Source organism: Diospyros lotus, chromosome 2 (assembly GCF_014633365.1).
Source record: "Diospyros lotus cultivar Yz01 chromosome 2, ASM1463336v1, whole genome shotgun sequence".
NCBI classification, from domain to species: Eukaryota; Viridiplantae; Streptophyta; class Magnoliopsida; order Ericales; family Ebenaceae; genus Diospyros; species Diospyros lotus.
Window position 1 is genome coordinate 15,264,461 of NC_068339.1, and position 24,571 is coordinate 15,289,031.

The 24,571-nt window shown below is 31.3% G+C and overlaps 2 protein-coding genes across 2 annotated transcripts; one reads left to right on the forward strand and one right to left on the reverse strand.

The window, feature by feature from the left end:
- Positions 1-597: 597 nt before the first annotated feature.
- On the reverse strand, positions 598-11,842 carry LOC127794666 (putative glucose-6-phosphate 1-epimerase). The gene is made up of 7 exons (XM_052325913.1): positions 11,741-11,842; positions 10,507-10,581; positions 10,141-10,197; positions 9,899-10,059; positions 9,495-9,629; positions 7,160-7,244; positions 598-729 (listed from the first exon to the last, which is right to left on the reverse strand). The coding sequence occupies exons 1-7, from the start codon at positions 11,840-11,842 to the stop codon at positions 598-600; spliced, it is 747 nt and encodes a 248-aa protein (XP_052181873.1).
- Positions 11,843-18,485: 6,643 nt separating this feature from the next.
- Positions 18,486-24,254, forward strand: LOC127794667 (putative glucose-6-phosphate 1-epimerase). Its single transcript, XM_052325914.1, has 7 exons — positions 18,486-18,542; positions 20,377-20,451; positions 20,542-20,702; positions 22,591-22,731; positions 23,612-23,714; positions 23,801-23,900; positions 24,085-24,254. The coding sequence occupies exons 1-7, from the start codon at positions 18,486-18,488 to the stop codon at positions 24,252-24,254; spliced, it is 807 nt and encodes a 268-aa protein (XP_052181874.1).
- The last annotated feature ends 317 nt before the right edge of the window (positions 24,255-24,571 follow it).

The window sequence follows — 24,571 nt, forward strand, 5'->3', positions numbered from 1 at the left end:
AATAAAGTTAAAATATTTTTTAAATTAAAATATGAAATTCAATTAACAAACTCTTAGAAGAAAAAGGGAGAAAAAAAAAAAAAGGGGGTTATTGACGGTGGTGAGAAGAGAGCAGTCGATCACATGGCATTGCCGCGCCGGCGGGCTCAGGCTGTCAGGCAACCATCTTACCTACTGAATTAACATATTAATTTCCACTAAAGAGTGTTCAACTTTGCAATGGGATGTTACTAGTCAGCGTAAATTACAAAAACAAAAAGCGAGGATGATGGAATAACATACAGTACAGTTCTTGACATCCTCCCTCTCCACTCCTCACCTCACCGGGCTTCAGCTTTGTGGGATTTTCTACTGCAGCGGACTCCACACACACCATCCGATTGTACTCATCTTTCCCAAAATCAGCCATGGCCTTTGACTTCTTATCCCAGGGATTCCACACACCACTGCAGATCAGACAAGCTAGGTTAAAGTTATTAACCATAACTATATTATTATATATATATTGTAGTAACAACAATAATAATCATATGCCTTAATTGCATTGGGTCTGGGTGGTGAGGTCAGGTCGGCCACATAAACTCAGACCTCCACTTGTCATGTGTCCTCCTCTATAAAGCCATTCTCACCTGCATCCAGGGGTCCATCGTTGCGAATAGCATAAATCTGTCTTTTCGAATGATCCAATATTGCTGTCTTTGCAGGGCTGCTAAGGTATATTTTGTCCACCTGCATGATTGCATTCAAATATAGATTATATATGACAAGCATATATAAACCATATTTAATAAGGACATAGACTTATATCTTAATCAGGGGCAGAGTTAGGATTTTATAATTGGGGGGCTTTAAAAAAATTTTCCAAACCCTAGTGACTTGCTATTATCACATGGGCTTGGTTTTCCTTAGGTCTTCTTAAAAATAAGGCTAAAATGTTAGGTTGTTTAAAAGAAAAAAGTTTGCAGCAAAGGGAGCAATAGATTTGGGGTTGGGTTTGGGGCGGGGCGGAGGAGACTTGGAAAAATTTTATTTTTTTTTAGGCTAAAAAGTCTATTTTTTAAAAAATTCCCCCCCGGGTAGATATGCCCCTGATCTTAATCCTACCTTGACAGATCCATGCTCCAAGAAGTCGTATCCAATAATCCATTTTAAGGAGCTTAAGTTCTAAATTAAATAATCTTACATTGACTGAATTTCTCATCTTTCACTCCTCATAACTGATTTACCATCTTAAATGATGAATTTTATATTGAATCCTAGAAGATAATAATAAAGAGGGATTTGGATCAAGATCAAGATCTTTCGTAACGTAACCGACGATCAATTTTAAGTTTTTATCATTCAAATATAAACAAGAAAACGAGAAAAATCAAATCGAGTATAAGATCTTATCAAGACAATTTAATCTTGAAAACAAAAATTTACGCACAATCAGTGAAATTAAATTTTACAAATCAAGTGAGAGATTGTTGTAAGAAAATCTAGTTTATACATTATATATATATGTATATATAGAGAGAGAGAGAGAGAGTATAGTTCAACAGATCAGTCTTGATCAAGCCATAATTCTGTCTCTCTTTAGACGATAAAGAGATAATGTGTATTCGCTTGCTCTTTCTCTGTAGTAACCTCATGAGTTTCTTCTTCACCTTTCACTTCTGAAGTCACCCCTCTATATATCTCCCTTTTATATACCATAATAATTTGAATTTGCCCAGAACACAAAACTGTAATTAATGTTGTTACGTACAGTAGTCGTAACTGCTTCAATATACTTATTCCTTCCCATGCACGCACCATTCACGACGTCGTCTTTACTGATTTTATAATACTTTATTATTTGAACAAGATCCATTAATTATTACATAGCACACCCGCTCAAACGCAAAACATTGTTAAATATATAGTGTTTGCTTTTTCTCTACCTAAAATAGTTTTTGCATAAATATTTTAGGTAAAACTAAGGTTCTTTTAAAAAAAATTATTTTCCCAACCAAATGTTGATGATGTTCAGAGTTGGTCAACCGTGATTTGTAGGCTCACAATGAGAAAAATGAGCACAAATACAAAGAGAAGGAACAAAAGAAAACAAATAGTAAATCACACACATAGAAGTTTTTATGTGGTTCGGTCAGAATGATGTATAGTTTACGACTGTTTTTTGGTTATTCCAACAAAGTAACAATATATCATTATTGTCCATCTCCTTACAATAGTGTTTTTGACCCCTATTTATAGTGTGAAATGTTTATAATTTTCAAAAAATTCATAAATGAAAGGATAATGTCCCGGGGAGACAAAGTATCCTTATCAATTTCATAAAATCGGGAGTGGATTTCGTATTACCATGGATCTGGTTTACTTCAGGTAAAGTAGATGGGTCTTACCTCTGTTTATTTAGTAATTTTATTGTTATACGAGTTGAATGATTAGACTAGTGAGGTGGAAGCATTGCTAAGACCAAATAATATGTAAAATATATTACATGTGTTGCTATATATTTTAAAATAAAAATGCATGCAAAATTAGCATTTGTATGTATTTGGCGTGGGTTTCATTTTATTTTTAATATATTAAGAATTATTTTTATGTAAAATCTCTTTATGAAAATTATTTTATAATATAAAATATATATTGAGCCAACGACTTTGTTTGTTTTGACAAAAAATTACTTAGGCTGCGTTCTTTTTATTTTTCAATTTTTAGTTTTGAGTTTTGAATTCATTTTCAGTTTTCTGTTTTGGTAGTCTGTTTTTAGAAAATTGAAAATGCGTTCTCTTTGTCATTTTAAAAAACTATTTCTCAAAACAAAAAATTAGAAAACGGGTTCTTTTCGAAATTTTGAAAATAATTTTTGAATGATATTTTATTCAATAAATTTGATTATTCAGTAAATTAAGAATATTTAATATTTATACATTATTAAAAAAATATCTAATTTTAAAGTTAATGAATTTTGTAATATTTTTTTATTATAATAATAAAATATGAATAAATAAATAAATAAATATGTTTTGAGTTTTGAATTTGTTTTGAATGAAAACACTCTTTGTTGTTTTGAGTTTTCTTTATATTTTTTTTTTGTTTTAAAAATACATTTTTAAAAACAGTAAAAAAAATACGTTTTCATTATTTTAAAAAATTAAAAATTAAAAATAACTTGAAAACAACAAAGAGAACGCAACCTTATTTTTTAGTGTTTAGATAAAAATAAATCAAATAATTTTTAAACAAAATCATTTTACCGCAAATAATTAAAATCATTTTGGTTTTTGAGACTAAAATTAAAATCTCACTATTTAGATCTTTGAAATACATTATAAACTGAAATTTTGAAAGAGCTTCTAGTGATAAAAGTTTACAAAACCTAATTGGATAAGACTTTGTTTGTCAAATAATTAAAAGGCAAGAAAATGCCAACAAAATTGGATCAAAACAGCGAAAATCTGACTTCTGAGTAATTATTGAGAAAGTCAAATGGGTGTCGTGTGAATCTGAAATTTTAATATCCCGTGGCTCTTTGAAATAGGAATTCATTGGCGTTGTAGTTAAGAAAGTGGGCCAAGTCTAAGAGGAAAAGGCTAAAGTAGAAAGACACGAGGGACTAATAGTGCTTGGGAGACCTTTTCGTAGGCCACTTTCTTTATTAAAAATATTATTGATACATTATTATATATATTTTAAATTATATAATAATGTATCAATATCTAAAATATCTTCATTTAAAATGGTGAGACGCAATAAGACAAAAAATATTTATGTCATTTATATATCTTATGTAATCCAAAATATGCATACAAGTAATATGACCCTTTAAGAGTTTCTCTCATATATTATTAGGAGATTCTGTTGGGTGTTTTTTTTAGATTAAAAAATAAGTAAACTAATCTTTAAAATTTTTATTTAGAGATTCATAATAGACAATCCCAAAACACTTAGATAATTTTTCACATAATAGTCTCAATCTCTATAAATAGAGAATGACTCTTTCGATCGAGAAATGATTAAAATTTTACTTAAATTATATTTTTATTATTTTTACATACTTTCTCGAAAATTGAAAACTTGAGATAGATATTTTTCTACAATTATAAATTTATTATTATATCTAAACAACAACAATTAACATAAAATTTGTAAATTTTGAAGAAAGGTTGGCTACTCTAATAGTTAAATTATAACAAGGCATTACACTAACAATAGAATTATCTTCAATTAATTCACCAAATCTATAATGTTCAAATATAATAATAGAATTTTAGAAATCGTGGAATGTCTTTAAAACATTAAGGTGCCCCTCTCTCCTCCCAAAAAATAAACATAAAAAAAAATTCAAAAAATACAAATCATTTCTTATATAAATTCTTCGATACTTAAGTCAAATTTTTTAAAAATAAAAAATTAGAGAAAATAGTAAAGTATTCATAGTGTTATTCGTGCCATATCTAGAGGGAAGAGAAGAGGTCATCCAGCCTTTATAATGGTGAGGGGTGACAGTGATGAAGTCTTAAGCTCTCTTGAGATTTGGTTGTATCGAGACGTTCAAGAAGAAGATTTCAAAGATAATGTTTTGCATTAATGTCAAAAAAAAAAATACCTTACAAAAAAAAAAAACTACCCATGAGAGTCTCTAGGTACTTTATTCGGGAGTAGTCTACTGTGGGGGTATCCTTTGTTCTATAAGATCCCTTCGATTCATTTGTTTAGTAGACTCGTCCTTTTTTCACTTTTGTTTTAGTTTTTGGATTTGAACCTTTTAAAAATAGGCCTTATACATGTTAATAATGACATTTGATTATTGAATATGCTCAATTACTAATTATTTTTTTTACTAACATAAACACATTTTTTTCTTAAATAAAAAAATAAAAAGTTGACTAAAAGCCATATTGTCAAGAAATCAAAAGGATATGAAAAATACATATTTAATTAAAGCACTTAGCCAGTCTGATCATATTGTGCTAGAAATTTATTGATATTGTTATTCATAATATAGGACCCCAGAAAGAAAAGAAAGAGCATATCATAATGCAGACTTCAACAAGGTGATAAATCAAATTGGCAAAGAACATCACACGAAAAAACATTATTAATTTAGAGAGATAGGATCACACCTTTTTCTGCAAGAAGACAATCTGAAACACACTCAGAAATGAATTGTCAGATCCAATGAAATCAATTTTAACTTGGATCTGCATGCACGTAATTAATATTGTTTGTGTTAATATTAATGAATGGGGTGTCCTAGCTAGCTAGTAAAAAAACATAAACCATATAGAGAAGGCTTTTAGAATTATTTTAAAGCAAGGTGGTTTTAGTGTAAATAGTCATATAAATAGTTTAAGAGCAAGATACCTAATATAGAAATATATAAATGTAAAAAGGTTTAAAGAAATTGAAATTAATATCACCATTGTCATTTAAAAAAGAAATTGAAAATAAAAAAAAATTTAAAATTGTATAACAAAATTAAATAAGAAATTGCATTCTGACAAAACTAATCTTAATATTTCTTTAAAAGTTTAACGATGTATTTTGCTTAATCACACATTATTATTTTTTATTAAAGGAGTATTAATTAATAAACATTATTTATTGTTTAATGTCATTCTATTCTATCTGTTTTCATTGCTTTATCAAATAATGGGAAACACTTTCCATTATTTTTCTTTACTTTCCGCTGCAAACTCTCTTAATACAAAGTCATAAATTATCAATATAAAGCTTGGAAGGTCTTATATTATAAATAAAGAGGTCAATAACACTGACCATGTAAATCCTAAGACAGTATAAGATTGACCGGTCAAAATGCAATATTTTCAAATTCTTTTCAATTTTTTTGACAATATGGCTTTTAGTCAATTTCTTATTATTTTACTTCAAAGAACGTGTTTATGTTAGTAATTGAGGGGAAAATATTCAATGTCACTTAAACTTTAATTATTTATTCACTTTGCTAATTTTTAATTATTTGGTTTAATAATGACATTTTAATTTTAGTCTCAAAATCCAAAATATTTTTGTTAGTCATTTTTTACATTTGCTGCAAAAATTATTTTGCTTAATTTTTTTATCCAAACACCAAAAAATAGGTATATTATATTTTATGTCAAAATAGACAAAATTAAGCTCAACCAGTTTTCGTATAAAAATATTTTACAAAAGACTCGAACAATATGTAAAGGAAAAACAAATTTTTAAAAATATCTTTTATGTGTAAAATTATTATTATACCTAAAATATATTTTTTTTCCTATTCCATTATTAATATTTTTCGAAAACGAGGAGAAGCCTCTTCCAAACAACTGATCATTCGAGAGATTATTTGACAACTACACTCATGAATCCACCTTTCCAACCCACCAAAGTAGACAATGTAAAGAGGGTAGAATAGCTAGCCTAGCAAAAATCCTGAGCTGAGGTTTGTTATTGTCCTCCAACAACATTGCAACAGAGCACCCTGCAGGATTCCACAAAAATAAAACTGTGAATGTGGTGAGCCGTAGACTCAGAAGAGAAGGACGGGATTTAGAAAATCAGTGATCTAAGTTTGTACGCGTGAACAACTACTGAGAACCAATTTCAATATATTGAAATGGGTTAACAAAAATAATAAAATCAGCCAAGTACCTGGACATGATTACACCAGCATACGGACTTCTAGGCTGCTGGATTAATAGGATTGACTTCCAGAATTCCTTTCCACTCCATACCGGGGTTCAGTGTTATGGGATTTTCGACTGCAGCTGTCTCCAAACGCAACTTCAGGTCGGTCTCATCTTTCCCAACATCAACCAAACCCTTTAACTTCTTAAGCCAGGGGCTCCCCGGTCCTGCAGAAGAAAAGGTTAAATTTATAATGAACACCCGGAATAAAAATAAATATTATGACAACAACAATATATATTTACAGGCCTTAATCCTATTAGGTGAGGCCGACGATAACAATAATCACTATTCTCACATGTACCTGGAATTCCATCCATGGTCAGCACGGATTCAATCTTCCATTGATCCTCCCCTGCAGTCTTTGAATTTACCTCACTGTAACTGTATAATTCACCATCCTGCATGATTGCATGGATATTACATATGACAAGCATAAACCGTATTCGATGCGCATAGAGAATAGGGAAAATCAATCATATCTTAAACCTACTTCTGATTCCTCATCTCCAGTAAGACTCTCCTTATTCTTCAATTCGTCAAGATAATCCGTCTCCAGTCCTTCAATCTGAACTTCACTGAATTGAAGCAAATAAGCTAACTACCAAAAGACCAACTCAAAGCTTCAGATTACATTCTCCCAAAAGTTGCCAAAAGTGATTCTAAAATAAAACTACAAATGGAACCATAAACCTGTTAACCAATAAATTTATTCCAAAATGCGACCGGGCAGTATAATGATTAATTGAAAACATAGAGACAACTAAACACTCACAAAACAGAGAAAAAAGTGGGGTTTGAAATATTTTCCTTAACATACGCTCTGGTTCCCTTGCAGGAATACCATAAGAGGCTTAAGTTTAGGAAACATTTACTCCAAAAGCACAAGTCAGTAAGATGGTTGATGGGATCCAATTATTTAACCTGTCTACTTCACTTCAAGCCAATAGATCCATTCCATGCTCCATTTTAACCAGCAAAGAAGCTTTAGTTGACATTAAAAAATTATGCACTGACTAGTTTTCCTATCTTTCACTTCTGCTGGAAAATCATTATGATTTGTTTTCAACATTTTCTTCAAAGATGTTACTTCGTCTCCAGTGGCTAAGTTGATCAAATTCACTTTTTTGCTTATCAACAAAGAGAAGAAGGTTATCAGTACTGAATCTTACTAGTCAACTGAGTACATAACAAAAACTGTATAAGTCAAAGTACTGCAATATAACAAGGATTCTGTTAACTAAAGACAAAGCAATATCCCTGGCTCTGGGAACCTCTAAGACGCCTTCTGATGTCTCTAAGGCCAACTCTCTAGGGGACAATACAGCGGTTAAGGTTCATTCCCCGCAAAGAGACTAAGTTTGAGTCCCGTTGACTTTGCCATCAAAAGAAAAGGCAAGAAAAAAATTGGTGTTCATAGCCAAGAAACTCTTGTATACCAATTCATTATGATACTAAAATAAGTCTTACAAAACTTGAGTTCATTCCCCATTAATTTATCCACCAAAAAAAAAAAAAGAAAGGGAAAAAGTGGCCTTGATAGCCAAGAAACTGTTATACACCGATGCATTATGATCCTAACGTATGTCCACTTTGTATTCAATGCAAGGACACCAAAATGAGAAGGTTGCATCTAATCATAAACTCTATCAAGGAAAAGATGGAATTGATTTGATTTCCAAACAACTTTGTACAAATCCTTGGTAGTTATCAACCTCACGAACTAAACATTTTCAACTCACACCAAAGCTGTAAACCAGGTGTTAGAAAAACCAAAGCAAAAAAAAAAAAAAAAAAAACAAAAAGAATATAAAACATTTATTTGTAATAGTTTATTGCTCATAGCAATGGTATTAATTATGTTCTAATTAATCTAAGCCGCCAACATAAACTCCAATAATTACGTAACCAGAACATAGATCAATTTTGCCAGCAGTTTTACCCAAACCAAGGCCATTTTCTTTTTCCTTCTGTTTTTTTTTTTTTTTTTTGAGGGGCGCCGGGGGGAGGGGGGCAGTCACAGGGTCAATACCAAGCCCGAGATGGATCTAAGTTTCCCACTTAGTCTTGGACACGAATGCACAGACAATGATTATGAGCCAACCACTAGGGCGGCAACTCCCCGGGAGGGAGGGGGCGCGGGAATAAGCAAAATTAGCCAAAGAGCAATGTGAAATTGAAGAACATGAAGATGGTGTTGCCCCAACCAATAGCCAATTCATCATTTTTTATTTTTCTCATACAACTGATTTCAACTCAACTCAACTCAACTCAATAATCAAGATTCCAAAATAGGATTTTTATAGGAACAGTAAATCAAAGAAGACACTGCAGGGATGCCAACTGTATGGGTAAAACACAAAGGGGAAGGAACAGTAATGCACCAACCATTTGAATAAGCCTATACCACACATAATTACTGACATGATGTGTGCATTACACCCCGTGTCTGACATGTCATCTTGGCAGAACTTACCATGTTAGAGTTAGATATATTTGACCAGATAAGAAGAAAAGATAAGGAGATAAGTCATAGATAAATCACCACAGCATAGTTTTTCTCAAAATCAATGCCAACATTTAAAGAAAATGACAGTCACATTAGATTGGAATCTCTTTCATATCCTTAGTTTGTCTTGAATGATCAAACCTTAATGCCGCTTGCTCTAAGATTAATTAAAAAATGTAACTTAATATCTGTAAAAGGATCAATAATCTGATAAATGGAAATCCTGTTAGAAAGTCAATGCAGCACTAAAAGATGGAGCAATTATTGTTTTAGCAGATTTATTAAATGAAAACATGCACAAATCAACTTCAATACATACCCGATAACAGGAAAATAGAGATGATAAGCAAATGAAAAAGAAAATGGTTTTCCATCAGTGTTGACGTTTCTGACGCGAGATGTTAAAATCAAATCTCCACCAGGTGCCAAGGTTACCCTCAATCGAAATTCAAAACTACAAGAGAATATAATGGAGATTAGAAGGTAGGAATTAGTACTAAAACCTGATCAAAAGACTGCAAGTGAAAAAGAACAGGAAAAGTAGAAAGAGAGTGGTGAATGGTTATTAAGATTTTATACAGCAGGCCTTTCAGAAAATAAAGCTAAATCCAGCACAATTTTTAGTTATTAACTCTATAAAAAGCAATCTTCTTGAAAAAACCATATCATGAACAAAAGTCAGTGGATTTAAATTGGGAAACTTGGGAGGTTCTCAAACTGTACCTGTGAGGCCAGATATTTAAATCCTGTCCAGAAGGCTTAAGTATCAAATCAACAAATGCCTTCGTATGGGAAGTTTCTGGCAGAGGAGGAGGGTTTGGGTCAAGTGTCCAAAATCTTCTTCTGGCAAATCCATGCAGTTGAAGAGACCCATGCTTCTCAAACTGCATATAAAAAGCAAGTTTTCTTGATCAAGATGATAGCAACCACAGAAAATCACTGAAGAAAGGTTGAGAATCATTTACTTGGGGGAAACATATTCGAATGCCTCCGTGAGTTCTCAATGGAGGTTCAAAAGTAGCCTGCAAAGATAGATTACAATCATTCATATCATTATAATGTAGAGTAGAATACTGATGATGCAGCGGCAGGTAAGCTTGGTCCCATACAGATTACGACAGAAAAACAATAAGAGAATTACAGGATTCACCAATGACGGTGAAAAGATTAACTAAGTAGAAATATTAACCAAAACAAAACTCTTCACAACTTGGCAGTGTAGTGCATCTATCAAAAATGATGTTTTCAAATTTCTAACATGAATTTAATAACTTTAGAATGATGAGTTTGGAATGATGATACGAAAATAGTTATTTCAAACTAAACTTTACCTTCCTACTGGAAAAAAAAAACTCCTCTCCATGTTTATTCTTCCAAGATGTCACATGAGCCCCAAAAAGGTACACCTGTGCAACAGGTTAAGTTTTACCACGAACAACATAACTAATACACAATGCGAAACTGCAACGTCATATTTTTAATCGCAAGAGCTAATTAATTAACTCCAGAAAAAATGTATAATCTACCAAAACAAAATTGATAGCGAAACATAAGGTCAACATTTTCACTTTAAAGAAGAAACTAACAAACACCGCCACAAAGTTCATACAGTTTGTTCTGTTGTAACCACCAGAGAAGGTAATATTGCGTCTTAAATTTTCTAATATATGCAGATTAACTTGTTTCTGGTATTATAAATCTTATATTTGGTAGGAAGGTTTTCCCTAGGACAATTTCATGCACTTAATTGATGAGAAGATCAGATATTTTTTCTAATAATTAATCACAAGGTAGAGACTCTTTGATTCAATTTGAATATGCTGATTAACTGAAAAAATCAAAAGTAATTTATTCTATTTCTACAGAAAGATTCACTAGATCAAAAGTAAAGCATCATCTTGAAGAAATCAGGTTAGAGATGCAGTGGCAAGGGAGCTCTATTTCTATACATTCTACCTGAACCAACCAAAGTATTAATTCATGAATTTAAACGTCATTTTAACGCACAAAGAAGAACAGCAACTTCTCCACAAATATAAAAAATGTTTTCAATAATCAAATCATTTATCATTAAAATAAATAACATTTTTAACTTGCAGATGTAGTAGTGGCCAGCGGCCCAGCAGGCAAGCGGTAGCTCTTCAATTAAATCACATGCACGAAGTGTACATAGCAATGTAGAAAAAAATTACAGCATGCCTATGGAGTTCAGAAATAGATTCGTATTTGGACAAGGCAATTCTCTTGAATTTCATACGATAATAATAAATAGACTTTTGGATCAAGATCAAGATTATCCAGATCTCACAGAACTGTAACTAGCTAGCTATCAATTCCCTGAGTCTCCATCCAAGTACGGACGAGAAAGCCAATCCGAGTATGTGTATCCAATCTTATCAAGACAATTCAACCTCAATACAGAAAATCTATGCACAGACAACGAAAAATTACAGACCTAACGAGGAAGCCGAAAGGAAATCTAGAATACACATTATATATATATGTGTGTGTGTGTGTGTGTGTGTGTGTGTGTGTATAGAGAGAGAGAGAGAGAGTATCGATTACTTCAGCAGACCAGCCGCGATCCTCGCGGAGAACCACCTTGTCCAGGCCGTTGATGCCCTTACACACCTCTACTGGAATCAGTTCTGAGCTCACGGACATCATTGATCGATCTTTTCTTATATATATTGAAGATAGAGATGCGGATTTGCTTTGCTTTCTAGATCTGCTTGTTCGCCTTCTACTTGTTCAGAAGTCACCTCTCTGTCTCTCTTAAAATGATTTATATATAGATGAAATAAAAATGTCGAGCGCGCGAAACTGTAATTCAAACAGTTATTCTTAGGGTTGCAAATGTTGAAGCGTGAACTTATAAAAGATGGAAGCAGTGGGTGTATGGTTGCGGTGTCCCAAAAAAATGTAAGGTGCGTTGGAAGGCTATTAAGAAAGAATATATTCAAATTCATCAAGTATTAAGTATGAGTAATTTTGGGTTGGATTCTAACACTAAATGTGTCACAGTCGATGCATTGACTTGAAATGAGTTCTTTAGGGTATAATACTTTATCGACTATGAAACTTTTTGTCAGGATTGTTTCTTTTGATCATTGACAAGTCATGAAAATATTTTTCTTTGATTTTAATTTTTTTTAGGGAAAACCTAAATTTAGAAAGTGGAGGAACAAACTTTGTCATCGGTATTATAAGTTGGAGGCTATTCTTGGAAATGATACTACTATAGGAGAGCACTCATTAATCAGCAATGACGATTTCTCTCTCTTTCATGGTATTTATAAAAATAAATAATAAATACATATTATTCATAATATGCCTCGTATAAAAGATTTTATTAAGTTTTTTTTTTAATTAGTAATAGATAAAGTGTGAATGAGGTTGATAGTCAAAGTGAAGATATGAATCTAAACAAAAGTTGTGCCCTTAAGCATAACATTGAAGGAGGAACTAACAAAAGCCGACGTAGACATACCCAACCCATGGATGAGAGTATTATTGTCCTATTGAACATTGTCGAAAAGAATTGTTAATGCTATGAAGATTCAAGCAACATTAGATACACAAAATTACATCAATTAGCAATTGGTTCTAAAAAAAACTACAAGGCATAAAGATAGACAGCGGTGATATCATGCAAGTCATGAAGGTATTTCAAGTGGATGAAAGTTTTGTTAGAAGTTTTATGAGTTTGATTGATGAAGCATTCATGCAGGATTTAGTTTTTGAGAAGTTTGGTCATGATCTACTTCTGCTTAATTAGTGGATGATGTTTAATATGTTTGTTGAAAATTTTCTTTAACTTATAAGGTAAAACGTAACTGCATATTTTTATATATTTTGTAACATGTATATTATTTGCATGACTTGTTTGGATGTTGATAATCTTTTTTTGCCTTGATCTGTGGAAAATATCATTTTTCTAGGAAAAATAATAACACTCAAACACCAAAAGCTAGAAAAATGACTATTTCTATAGAAAATAATGACAATAAAAAATCAAATGTTAGAAAAGTATAACAATTTTTAGGTAAAAAAATTAAGTCAATCAAACACTTTCAATTGACATTTTTCTTAAATTTAATTCTAAGCAATTCAATTGTTTAGAAAATATTTTCTTTCTATGAAAATTCCATGCTTGCAATCAAACACACCTTGTTTGATAGCGTAAAAAATACATGGAAAATGTCACATCTAAAGAATTGAATTCCATTTTTGATGTTTGACATACTATATTTTCTATGGAATTGAATTTCATTATACAATCATTAAAGTATGTTTTTGTCTCTTTTCCATGAAAAATTCCATCCAAGGGGAAGATGGTTTTTATTTTCCGTATAACTTGAAAAATATTTTTTTTTCCACCTAAATGGTATCAAACACAGCTTTATTGTTGCAAATGTTGAGGCATAAACTTATAAAAGATGGAAACTATAGAATCAGAAGATGAACCAGTTATACTGAATAAGACAAAATTAAATAGCAAAACTTTTTCATTAAACTATTTTGGGATAAATTTCACAAATGGACACTGCTTAACTTTTTATTAAGATACAATTTTTTTTAAAATTTAATTTATAAGTAAAAAGTGATTGAATTTTAATTTAAAATATAATTTAATAATTATCATCAATTCTCAATAAAAAGGACTAGTGAGATGGACATACTTAACTTTTTATTAAGATATAAAAAGATTTTTGAAATTCAATTTATAAGTAAAAGTTGGCTAAAGGCATATCTAGCTCTCTCAATTTTTATCATTATATCATTTTGCCCCTGAACCTAAGCAAGTACATATTAGTCTCCTCAACTTTCACCATTTAATCATTTTGTCCCCTGAACTTAAGCAATATTAGTCCCCTTAACTTTTAATTTTGAACTTATTCCAGTAAGTATTGCACATGAATTACACACAGAGTTTGATGTGGCCCCATATTAACCAGACCAATGATAATGTGACACGTGTCTCACTTTGTAAAGAAGAAAAATGGATGGTGAAGGATGATGTGGCTGACAGACGCCGGAAACGCTATTGCCTGTCCATCTTTTACACTGTTGGACCGACCAATAACTCGTCTCCCATGTTGCCAGCCTAGATCAGCTCACCCATGCCCAGCCGCAGCTATTGCAGGCCCTTCTACCCCAATTGACATCGTCGTCGGCCATCAACACGAGGAAGGCGAGCAATCAACCGACCGTTGAGGGGGGCAATAGGTCCCCCTTCAAGTTTATAGGGCAAAAATAGTTAAATGGTTAAAGTTGAGGGAGTTGTGTGTCTCTTTAACCTTTAAAATATAATTTAATAACTTTCGTTGTGGTATTGGAGCCCAAAAAAGAAGGTTATTGTTGGATTGAAAGGCGAACAGAAGCATGAGAGGTTGTTATGCACAGGCTGTTGGAATCTAGAGGCTAGCTTACGAGAAAGACAAACAAATAAGAAGGAGATAAAAGTCAGGCTTGAGATGTCGGAAGCTGAACAGTCGTTGATCAACGGAAGTTGCAACATTGTAGAATCGAAAGTGATTAGATTTACGGGCTTTGTCAAAAAAAAGTCCGCCATCATCGTCGTTGAGGATTGCCCGTTGCTTGCCGGTGTTGGATTGCGTATGATAAAAAAAAAAAAGAAAAAGAGAAAAGAAAGCATACATGAAGAAGAGAAATAGTAAGGCTCTTATTCTACTTGAAATTATATTATAAATAATTCACTTATTATTTTTTTTTTATCTAAAAAAGTATGGTTACTCTAACTACATTCCCTATTTTACTTCTTATTTTATTTTATTTATTAATAAATTTTATTTTTATTTTTTTTACTTTATCTATAATAAAAAAAAAACACAAGTCCCAAATAACAAAGAGCAACAAAGAAATATCAAAAAACACAAATCAAATTTAGCAAAGACGGATCAAACAAAATGCAAATTAATAATAAAATATACAAAATCAATAATTAAATATATAAATTTTATCAATCACTGTTGAAGTTATCGACACGTGTGTTTAACTTTCGTTGATGCATCTGTTCATCTTCTATCACTGACTCTTTGTCTTCTTCGATCGTTGTTGGCCTCTTTCGATTGTTGTGTCCGACCGCCTAGATCTTTTATCTCCAAACTTAAAGGCAAATTGGTTGTAACCGGCGATGGCAACGATTGTGGCGATGACCATTGTGAGGGAGTCGATTATTGAGATGGTTGTTGTGAAAAGATGTGGCGAGGGCTGTAGAAACGAGTTTGATTGCCAAGCTTGGCGAGGTGGTAGTGGATGACTATTAATATAGTGAGGAAAATTGATAATAGCGAGCAACGTTGAAGTTGAGAAATTAGAATGTCTCCTTAACAATTTGGCTTAGCGAGGGAAATGACGAATGGCCGGAGATAGCCTAAGAGAGCATCGCTCTGAAAAAAACATAAGAACAACAGTGAAGAAAATGGTTGTGCATCCCACGTGAAAGGACAATACACAGTGGAAAAAGGAAGAAAAAGTGAAAAAAAGAGAGGCGTGCAATGGTCCTAAAATATTATTTTACACAATGGCTACAAATTCGATTTCACCTTTCAAACTCAATAAGCAAAATTATTACATGCGGTGCATTCAAGTGAAAGTTCTTTTAAACTCACTTGATTTGTGAAAATTCGTTTAAAGAAAAATGAAGGCTGCATTCTCTTTGCTTTTAATTTCTAGTTTTGAACTTTAAATTTATTTTCAATTTTTTGTTTTGATAATCTATTTTTAGAAAATTGAAAACATGTTCTCTTTGTCATTTTGAAAAATTATTTTTTAAAATAGAAAATTAGAAAACGCGTTCTTTTTAAAATTTTGAAAATATTTTTTTAATAATATTTTATTTAATAAATTTGATTATTTAGTAAATTATAAATATTTAATGTTAATATATTATTAAAAAATATATATATTTTAAAGTTAATGAATTTTGTAATATTTTTTTCTATTATAATAATAAAATATGAATATATAAATAAATAAATATGTTTTGAGTTTAGAGTTTGTTTTGAATGAAAACATTCAAAATAACAAAATATTGTTTTGAGTTTTCTTTATAATTTTTTTTATTTTTAAAAATGTAATTTTAAAAATAATAAAGAAAACGCGTTTTTATTATTTTAAAAAATCAAAAATTAAAAATAACTTGAAAACAATAAAGAGAACGCAACCAAAACTACTCCAGAGCAAAGAAAAAGCTAAAAGAGCAAAGCCACAAGGATAAAAATGCACTTTAATATACAATCTATCGAGTAGTGAATGAAAGTTTATTTGAGTTAATTGGCTCACCCAAACTTCCAAAGAGACATGGGATCTTCTTCATCTTGGTGGTGAACAACTTATTTACAATAAATGTTGTACTAATGTATTTATAAATGATTTTATTTATAAATTATTTATGAATTTTTACTCGAACATGTTTATGAATTTCTAATCTAATCTATTAGTATTCACGAATCTCACTCTAATCAAATATATCGGTGAGCTTTAAGGAGTTGAGGTTTACTAAATTCAATCTTGATTTGTTTACAAATTGAGTTTTAAACTTAGACTTAAGTTCATTTCCCTTGATGAACGAATTCGAATGAATTTTTATCAAACTCAATATTAGACAGTTTGCAAACAATTCAGATCATTTTCGATCTTAGTTATTATGTTATTATAGTCGTAATTGTTTCAATATATATACACTTAATTGCTTGTTAAGCACTATTCACCACATTGTAAATTGTACTCAAATTAAAATTCTATATTAATTTATAGCTCATGTAAATATTTTATTTTTGAACAAATATCTTACTTATTTTTTGATTTTTGCATAGGAAAATATATTTATAATTAATATGTGCGGGCGCGAGAAGAATGGCCCTACGGTGTCTCGCTCTTCTCATCCAATCCTGGCAAGGCGAAACTCAGATCAATCACAGACCATGAATCTGATTTGCGGAGCTTCTCTCCCCACTCTCTACACATTGTGTTCCATTTTCACTGATGATGAGATCACAGAAGAGAAGAGGGGAAGCAAATCTCAGAATGCGCTGCATACGGATCAAACTACATAAAGATCTGATCAACGCAATAAATTCAATCTCTTCAAAAGGTTCTCACAAATGTATGGGACGACATTACAATGTAACCTAATTTCGTTCGTTTCCTTTTAACAGCTATTAATTAATTTCCATTTCGATTTCTGTGTTTAATTTTGCATCAATTTCCACATTTCTTCATCTTTCCAGATAGCAATAACTGCGACTAGGTCGTTGTGGTGTTCGTTGTGGTGGGTCATGTCATGTTAATTCCTTGTTAACTCTTTGAAAGGAAAAAAAAAAGGGCGGTGGGTGGGCGTAACCAAATGTAAAAGAACTGCAGGCTCTTCTGTTCCTCTTTCTTTTATGTATAGAATCTCGTATTGTTTATTGTTGTTATTCTCCTCTGATTTCTTCAACCTCACTTTCCTCCCTCATCTGTATGACTTTTCAGTCTCCCATTTTGGGCCCTTTTCTCAAATATCGAATTTTATCTTGGTAAAAATTGATTTCATAGGATCGATCTGGGAATTCATTTTTGGGTGTGTTTGGGATTAATATTTTCTTGCAGAGAAAGGTGATCCTCTCTCCAAATAATGTTTTCCGTTTGTTGTTCTTTATCAATTTGATTTATCACCTTGTTGAGTCTGCATTTTGCTCTTTTTTTTTATTTTTAATATTTGTTGTTAAATGATTTTCTTTAAAAATTATTTGATTTAAGCATCAAAAGATAAGTAATTTTTTTTCTTGTCAAAATAAACAAAGTCAGTTGGCTCAGTATAAAATATTTTATATTATAAAATAATTTTCATACAAGAGATTTTACATAAAAATAATTTTTAATTTTTTTGTGTTTGACTTCCATTTTAAAACATATTGAAAATGAAATGAAACCTACCTCAAATACGTAGAAATTCTAATTTTGCATGCATTTTTATTTTAAAAATACATGTCATATATTTTATATATTGTTTGGAAAATAATTTTTCTTAAAAAACCCTTAGTTTTACATAAAATATTTGTGTAAAAAACATTTTAAGTAGAGAAAAAGCAGACACTATGTATTTAACAACGTTTTGCATTTGAGCCTATGTATCTTGTTCAAATAATAAAATATTAAAAATAAGTATATAAAGACGATGTGAATGGTGCACAATAAGGAATAATTATAATGAACCAGTTATGACTACTATAATTAATAGAATTAGTTAATTACAATTTCACGAGTTAGTTATATTGGAATTGTGTTATATAAGAGAGACGGAATGGTGACCTTGAAATTGAAAGGCGAAGAAGAAACTCGTGAGGTTACTACAGAGAGAGTAAGCAAATACACATTGTTGCTTAGAGAGAGAAAGAATTGATGGATCGAGCTCAACATCATTGCTTCTAGTAGAGTTGTGTAAAGTGATCAACGACCTCAAAAAGGTGGTGCTTCACGAGGATCACGGTTGGTCTACTGAAGTAATCTATACTCTCTCTCTCTAACTCCACATATAAATATATATATATATATATATTATAATGTCTATACTAGATTTTCTTACGACAAAATTTCTCATTAAGTATATAAAATTTAATTTCATTGATTGTGCATAGATTTTCATTTTCAAGGTTGAATTGTTTTGATACTTAGTTTGGCTTTTCTTGTTCGTATTTGGATGAAGACTCAAAAGTGGTCGACGGTTATATTCTGTGAGATCTTGATCTCGATTTGAGTCTCTATTTATTATTATTTTTTTGAATCCAAGAGAACTACCTTCTCTAAGTGCGAATATGTTTCTATAATGGTTTGAAGTTTTCTTCATTGTGTGCATTTATTTTTCTCGATTAAACATGTCTTGATAAGTTTTGGTACAGCGTTTAACTTTTATCGTTTGCGTACGTTTTGATGAAAACTCAAGGAATTGATCGCTGATTACAATTGTGTGAGATTTTAATATTTAAATATCTATTTAATTATTCTCCAAGTGTCAATCTATTTTTGAATTCCATGTGCTATATCCGCTTCATATGTAATTATGATTAATTGAATAGGTATCATCAAGTGGCTTAGTTACCAATCCATGTGCATATGCCAAAAATGTTTTGAAGTTTATCCATTTTGAATGATAAAATGGATAAACTGATGCTGTCTCAAATGAATTTGTCTCAAATGACTACTACTACTTTTGTATCATCATCATATTCTGTGCATATTCACCCACCGTGCAAATTAAAGCTATATATTAAATTCATGTTAGAAATTAGAAAGAAAATATACTGATGCTGCTGTTAGATTCATATCATCATTCCAAATTCATGGCTGGCTTTCCCCTGGGAGGTTTTTGATGAGGAAATCATCAGTTTGATAGACGCTTTGAAGTTGTCAAGAGGTTTGCTTTGTTAGTATATATTTGCCCTAAGATATAGACCAGAAAACGTAGATTATGAAAATTATTTTAGATTTTTGTACTTTATAATGTGTTTGTTAAATTTATCTGATGATCATTAAAAAGGAAGTCAGGTGACTTCTTATCTTGACACTTTCCAAATATATACTTATTTCTCATCTCTTTGAGATAAATATGTCTTGAACCTTACATATAAGAAAAAAAAAATGACGCATATGTCATTTAGTGTATTTCAAAAAATTTAACAAATAGTTTGATAAAAATCTCGGAATGCTTCTAGACTTATTTTGATCATTCTATATTTTGGTCCAAAAAACATTTTAATTTTATCTTAATATAATCTTATCTTACTCATTTTAATAAAGATTTGTTAAAATGGGTAAGATAAAATTATATCAAAATAAGATTGAAATGCTTTCTGAACTAAGATATATAAAATGGTCAAAATAAGATTGAAAACTATTCTAAAGATTTTTATCAAATTGTTTATTAAATTTTTTAATTTATATCTTAATTAATTAACTAACATTAACTTAACGAACGCTACCCAGTGAATCGTATCACCGTTGTTTGCGAAACCTGTAACTTTCCTTCTCTTGTCCGTGTTTTGTAGTCTGTGTAGGAACAAGCTTACTTGACGATGCTTCATCAGAACTCTACTTTACACTAGAGACTTGAAGTAGTTAATTAAAAGTATAGTATATATATTGCGGCCTCTACTTGAGTTGACAGGCTCCAGAATGACTGTAATCTATCTTTGCAGGCTATTTTCGGACCTTTAAATACTTACAAACTTCCAAACGAAACTCATGGAGGTATTCCAATATGCTTTCCCCAGGTAAATGCTTCTCAACCTTAATTTCTCTGGTCGCTTTACTGTGGTTGCTTTCATCTTGGTCAACAACAAAACTTTGCAATGTGTATGCAGTTTGGGAATCAAGGGTCACTTCACCAGAATGGATTTGTTAGGAGAAGATTTTGGAAACTTGACACTGACACTCCTCTTTTTCCTGCAACTTGTAGTAAAAAGGCATTTGTTGACTTGATATTTAAGTCTTCTCAAGATGATTTAAGGTTCTGGCCTCACAGGTACAGTTTGAGAACCTCCCAAGTCCCAAATTTCCTATTTCAGTCCACTGATTTTTGTTCATGGTATCAATTTTTGTGATGTTTTTTTTATTAAATCCTCTCTGTATATATATACGTATGTATATATGCATATATGTGTATGTATCCAAGAGAAGAATAAGAACACCAGAGATTTACGTGGTTCGACGTAAGTTTAGTCCACGAGACTAAAAGCATCAAATCTGCTAAGACAGAATGATTTCTTTATAAACGGTACTCAGTAATCTCCCTTAACTGTCTCTTTTTCTTCCTACATACAGAAATGATTTATATATATAAGAGGGAAAGACAAAACCCTAATCTATTTGAGTTGTGTGAAAGAGGAAGATGAATTAAACTCACCCTTATTTAAAAAAAAAATTGTGTAAACATTAACCATATTACTCGAGTAAGTTTAAAAGTTAGTACATTAATCTCAAATATTACTCGACTACTTCTTTTACTTAGTCGATTAATAATTTCAAATATAGAAACTCACTTTTTATTCAATAATCCTTACTTAACTAATACATTAAGTTATTTGATTAAAATATGACAATATACAAGCACATAAATTATTTAGTCGATTAATAATTGAATTATGTGACTTACACTTTGTTTAGTAAATATTACTTGATTAAGGTATAATCTTACTTAATTATATTTTTCTCTTTAGTCAATTATTAAATAAGATATAAAGATGTCTAATAATTATTATTCGATTAAATGATTTGATTACTTGACTAACTTTTAAAGTTACTCGATTGAGAATTAACCTCTTAGTCGACTACCGTTTAAGTATAGAAACTTGTCAAAACATGGAAAAGAAATTATTTTCCAGCCAAATTCAAATTTTGGATGTTTGATTGACAACTTTATCCATGAAATTTGTTTTCCACTTGAGTACAAAAATCTCACATTTTTCTCAAAATCAAGGAAAATCAATTCTTACGAGAGGATGGTTTTAATTTTCCTTAAAAGTTTGAATTTATTTTCTTTTTCACCTTGTTCAATCAAATACACCCTGAGTTACTTGACTAATAGCTAGAATGAAATACTCAATTAACATCCATTTTTAGTCTATTAATGACATAAGTACAAAAATTATCATTTTAGCTCCATTTTTAACTCGATTAATGGGTATGGTTCCTTAACTGTAATATGTCATTACTCGATTAATATTATTTCTTAGTTAACTAATGATACAAATACAAAAATTTGTCATTTTTGGCTCGATTTATTACTCAATTAAAGTTTATAGTTACTCAACTAATATATCAATTAGTCTATTAACTCTTTGATTACTCGAGTTATGTTATTCCTTCGCATATTCAAGTAAAACAAGTACATATTCGATTGATTAAAGTTTTACTCAATTAAGATAATTTGTTAGTCGTGTAAAACACTTGTTGCTCAACTAAAATCTTTCCGTACTCTATTAACCTTAATCTTAGAAAATGTCTTACTCGATTAATTTTTGGTCTCTATTCGAGTAAGAGGGTGTGTTACTCGATTGATGAGCATACTTACTCAATTAACAGCCTAATTCCAATTGTAAGCATATGTTTATTATTTAAAAGCTTGTTATTAAATTTTTGTTTAGATTTCATCATCAAAACATGACTCAAACACTATCGAATTAGCATAACCCAACAGTTTTTTATGAAGTGTGTTTTGTGTAAAGTTGATAACTAAAATTGTGGGGGATTTAGCTTTACTTTTTTGGAAGACATGCTACATAGAAGGCAAATATATAACCATTCAATGCTCTCTTTTTGCTTTTCTTCTTTCTTACTTGCAGACTTTGGATCAGGTTTTTGCAGTAATTTACACATTTTTATAATCTCCCTTATCTGTTCTCTTCTTGTAGTTTTGAGTTTCGATTGAGGGTAACATTGGCACCTGGTGGAGCTTTGAATTTAACATCTCGCATCAGGAACGTGAAAGCGGATGGAAAACCATTTTCTTTCACATTTGCTTATCATAACTATTTCCCTGTTATAAACATCAGGTATGTGTTGAAGTTGATTTATGCTTGTTTGCATTTGAATAAAGCTGCTAAAACAATCTCCACCTTTGTGATAAGTTGACTACTAATAACATTTCCATTTCTCAGTTCAATAATCATTCTACAAATATCAAGTTACCTTTTCTTAAAAAAAAATTAATCTTAGATCAAGTGGCACTAAGGAATTGATCGCTCATAAAAAGAAAAAGATATGAAAGAGAATCCAATCTCATGGAACTATATCATTTTCATAAAATGTCGATGTTTTAAGAAAGGCTATGTCAAGGTGTCCTGGTGGTGATTTATCCACGACTCTTGTCCTTATTTTTTTTTCTTCTCTGATCAAATATATAGCTAATCAAATTCGAACATGGTAACTTGTGCCAAGATGGCATATCAGAAATGACATGCAATGCACACATCATATTAATAATTATGTGTAAATATAGTTAATTTAGTTTATAAACAAAAAAAAGTGAGTCAATCAATGCAGCCCATTGGAAATGAAGGAACCTCTTTGAAGACCATGTTTAAAATAAATGTTTAATATAGAATCCTTGATTTAAGATGGTGAATCAGCTATGACAAGTGAAAGATAGGAAATTCAGTCAATGTAAGATTATTTAATTTAGAACTTAAGCTCCTTTGCTGGTTAATCTTTTGACATCATGAATCTATTCTAATTTAGTGTTTAATTTTCTGTAAGTTTTCAATTAATCATCTTATTGCTAAGTCACACTTGCAAGTAAATTTGTTTGTTAAGCGGTTTATGGTTGCTATTGTAGCTTTATTATGTTAGAGCCATTTTTGGCAACCTTCGGGAGAATACTGTCTGGACGTTTGAATTGTGTTTTTAGGAATTAGTTTGTTTGCTTCTCTTCAGTGATGTTCAAATAGAAGGACTGGAGACTTCGGATTATCTTGACAACTTGAAGAATAAGGAGCGATTTACTGAACAGGGGAATGCACTAACTTTTGAATCAGAAGTAGGATTAAGATATAAGTCTCCGTCCTTATTAAATATGGTTTGTGCTTGTCATATATAATCTATATATGAAATGCAATCATGCAGGTGGACAAAATATACCTTAGCACCCCTGCAAAGATAGCAATATTGGATCATTCGAAAAGACAGATTTATGCTATTCGCAAGGATGGACTCCTGGATGCAGGTGAGAATGGCTTTATAGAGGAGGACATATGACAAGTGGAGGTCTGAGTTTATGTGGCCGACCTGACGTCACCACCCAGACCCAGTGCAATTAAGGCATATGATTATTGTTGTTACTACAATATATATATTTATATATATATAGTTATGGTTAATAACTTTAACCTAGCTTGTCTGATCTGCAGTGGTGTGGAATCCCGGGGATAAGAAGTCAAAGGCCATGGCTGATTTTGGGAAAGATGAGTACAATCTGATGGTGTGTGTGGAGTCCGCTGCAGTGGAAAATCCCATAAAGCTGAAGCCCGGTGAGGAGTGGAGAGGATGTCAGGAACTGTATGTTATTCCGTCATCCTAGAAGTCCATATGCTGCTGGTCTAGTCCTGTACAGTACAGGTACTTTCCTGACTTGATTATCTCTGTCAGCTCATCCCAAGTTCTGGCCCGGCCAGTCGGCCTTGCTAATTAAAAGAAATTTGGGAAGTTAAAAGGAGAGTTTAGAGCTTACAGTTTTTTTTTTTTTGTTTTCTTGTGGAATCCTGCAGGTGCTGTCTGCTGCAAAGCGGTTGGAGCTCAGTAACAAATGAACCTCTGGGCTCAGGATTTTTCGCTTTGGCTGCTAGATATATATATTCTACCCTTGCTTACATTTTCTCTACTTGGGTAGGAAGGAAA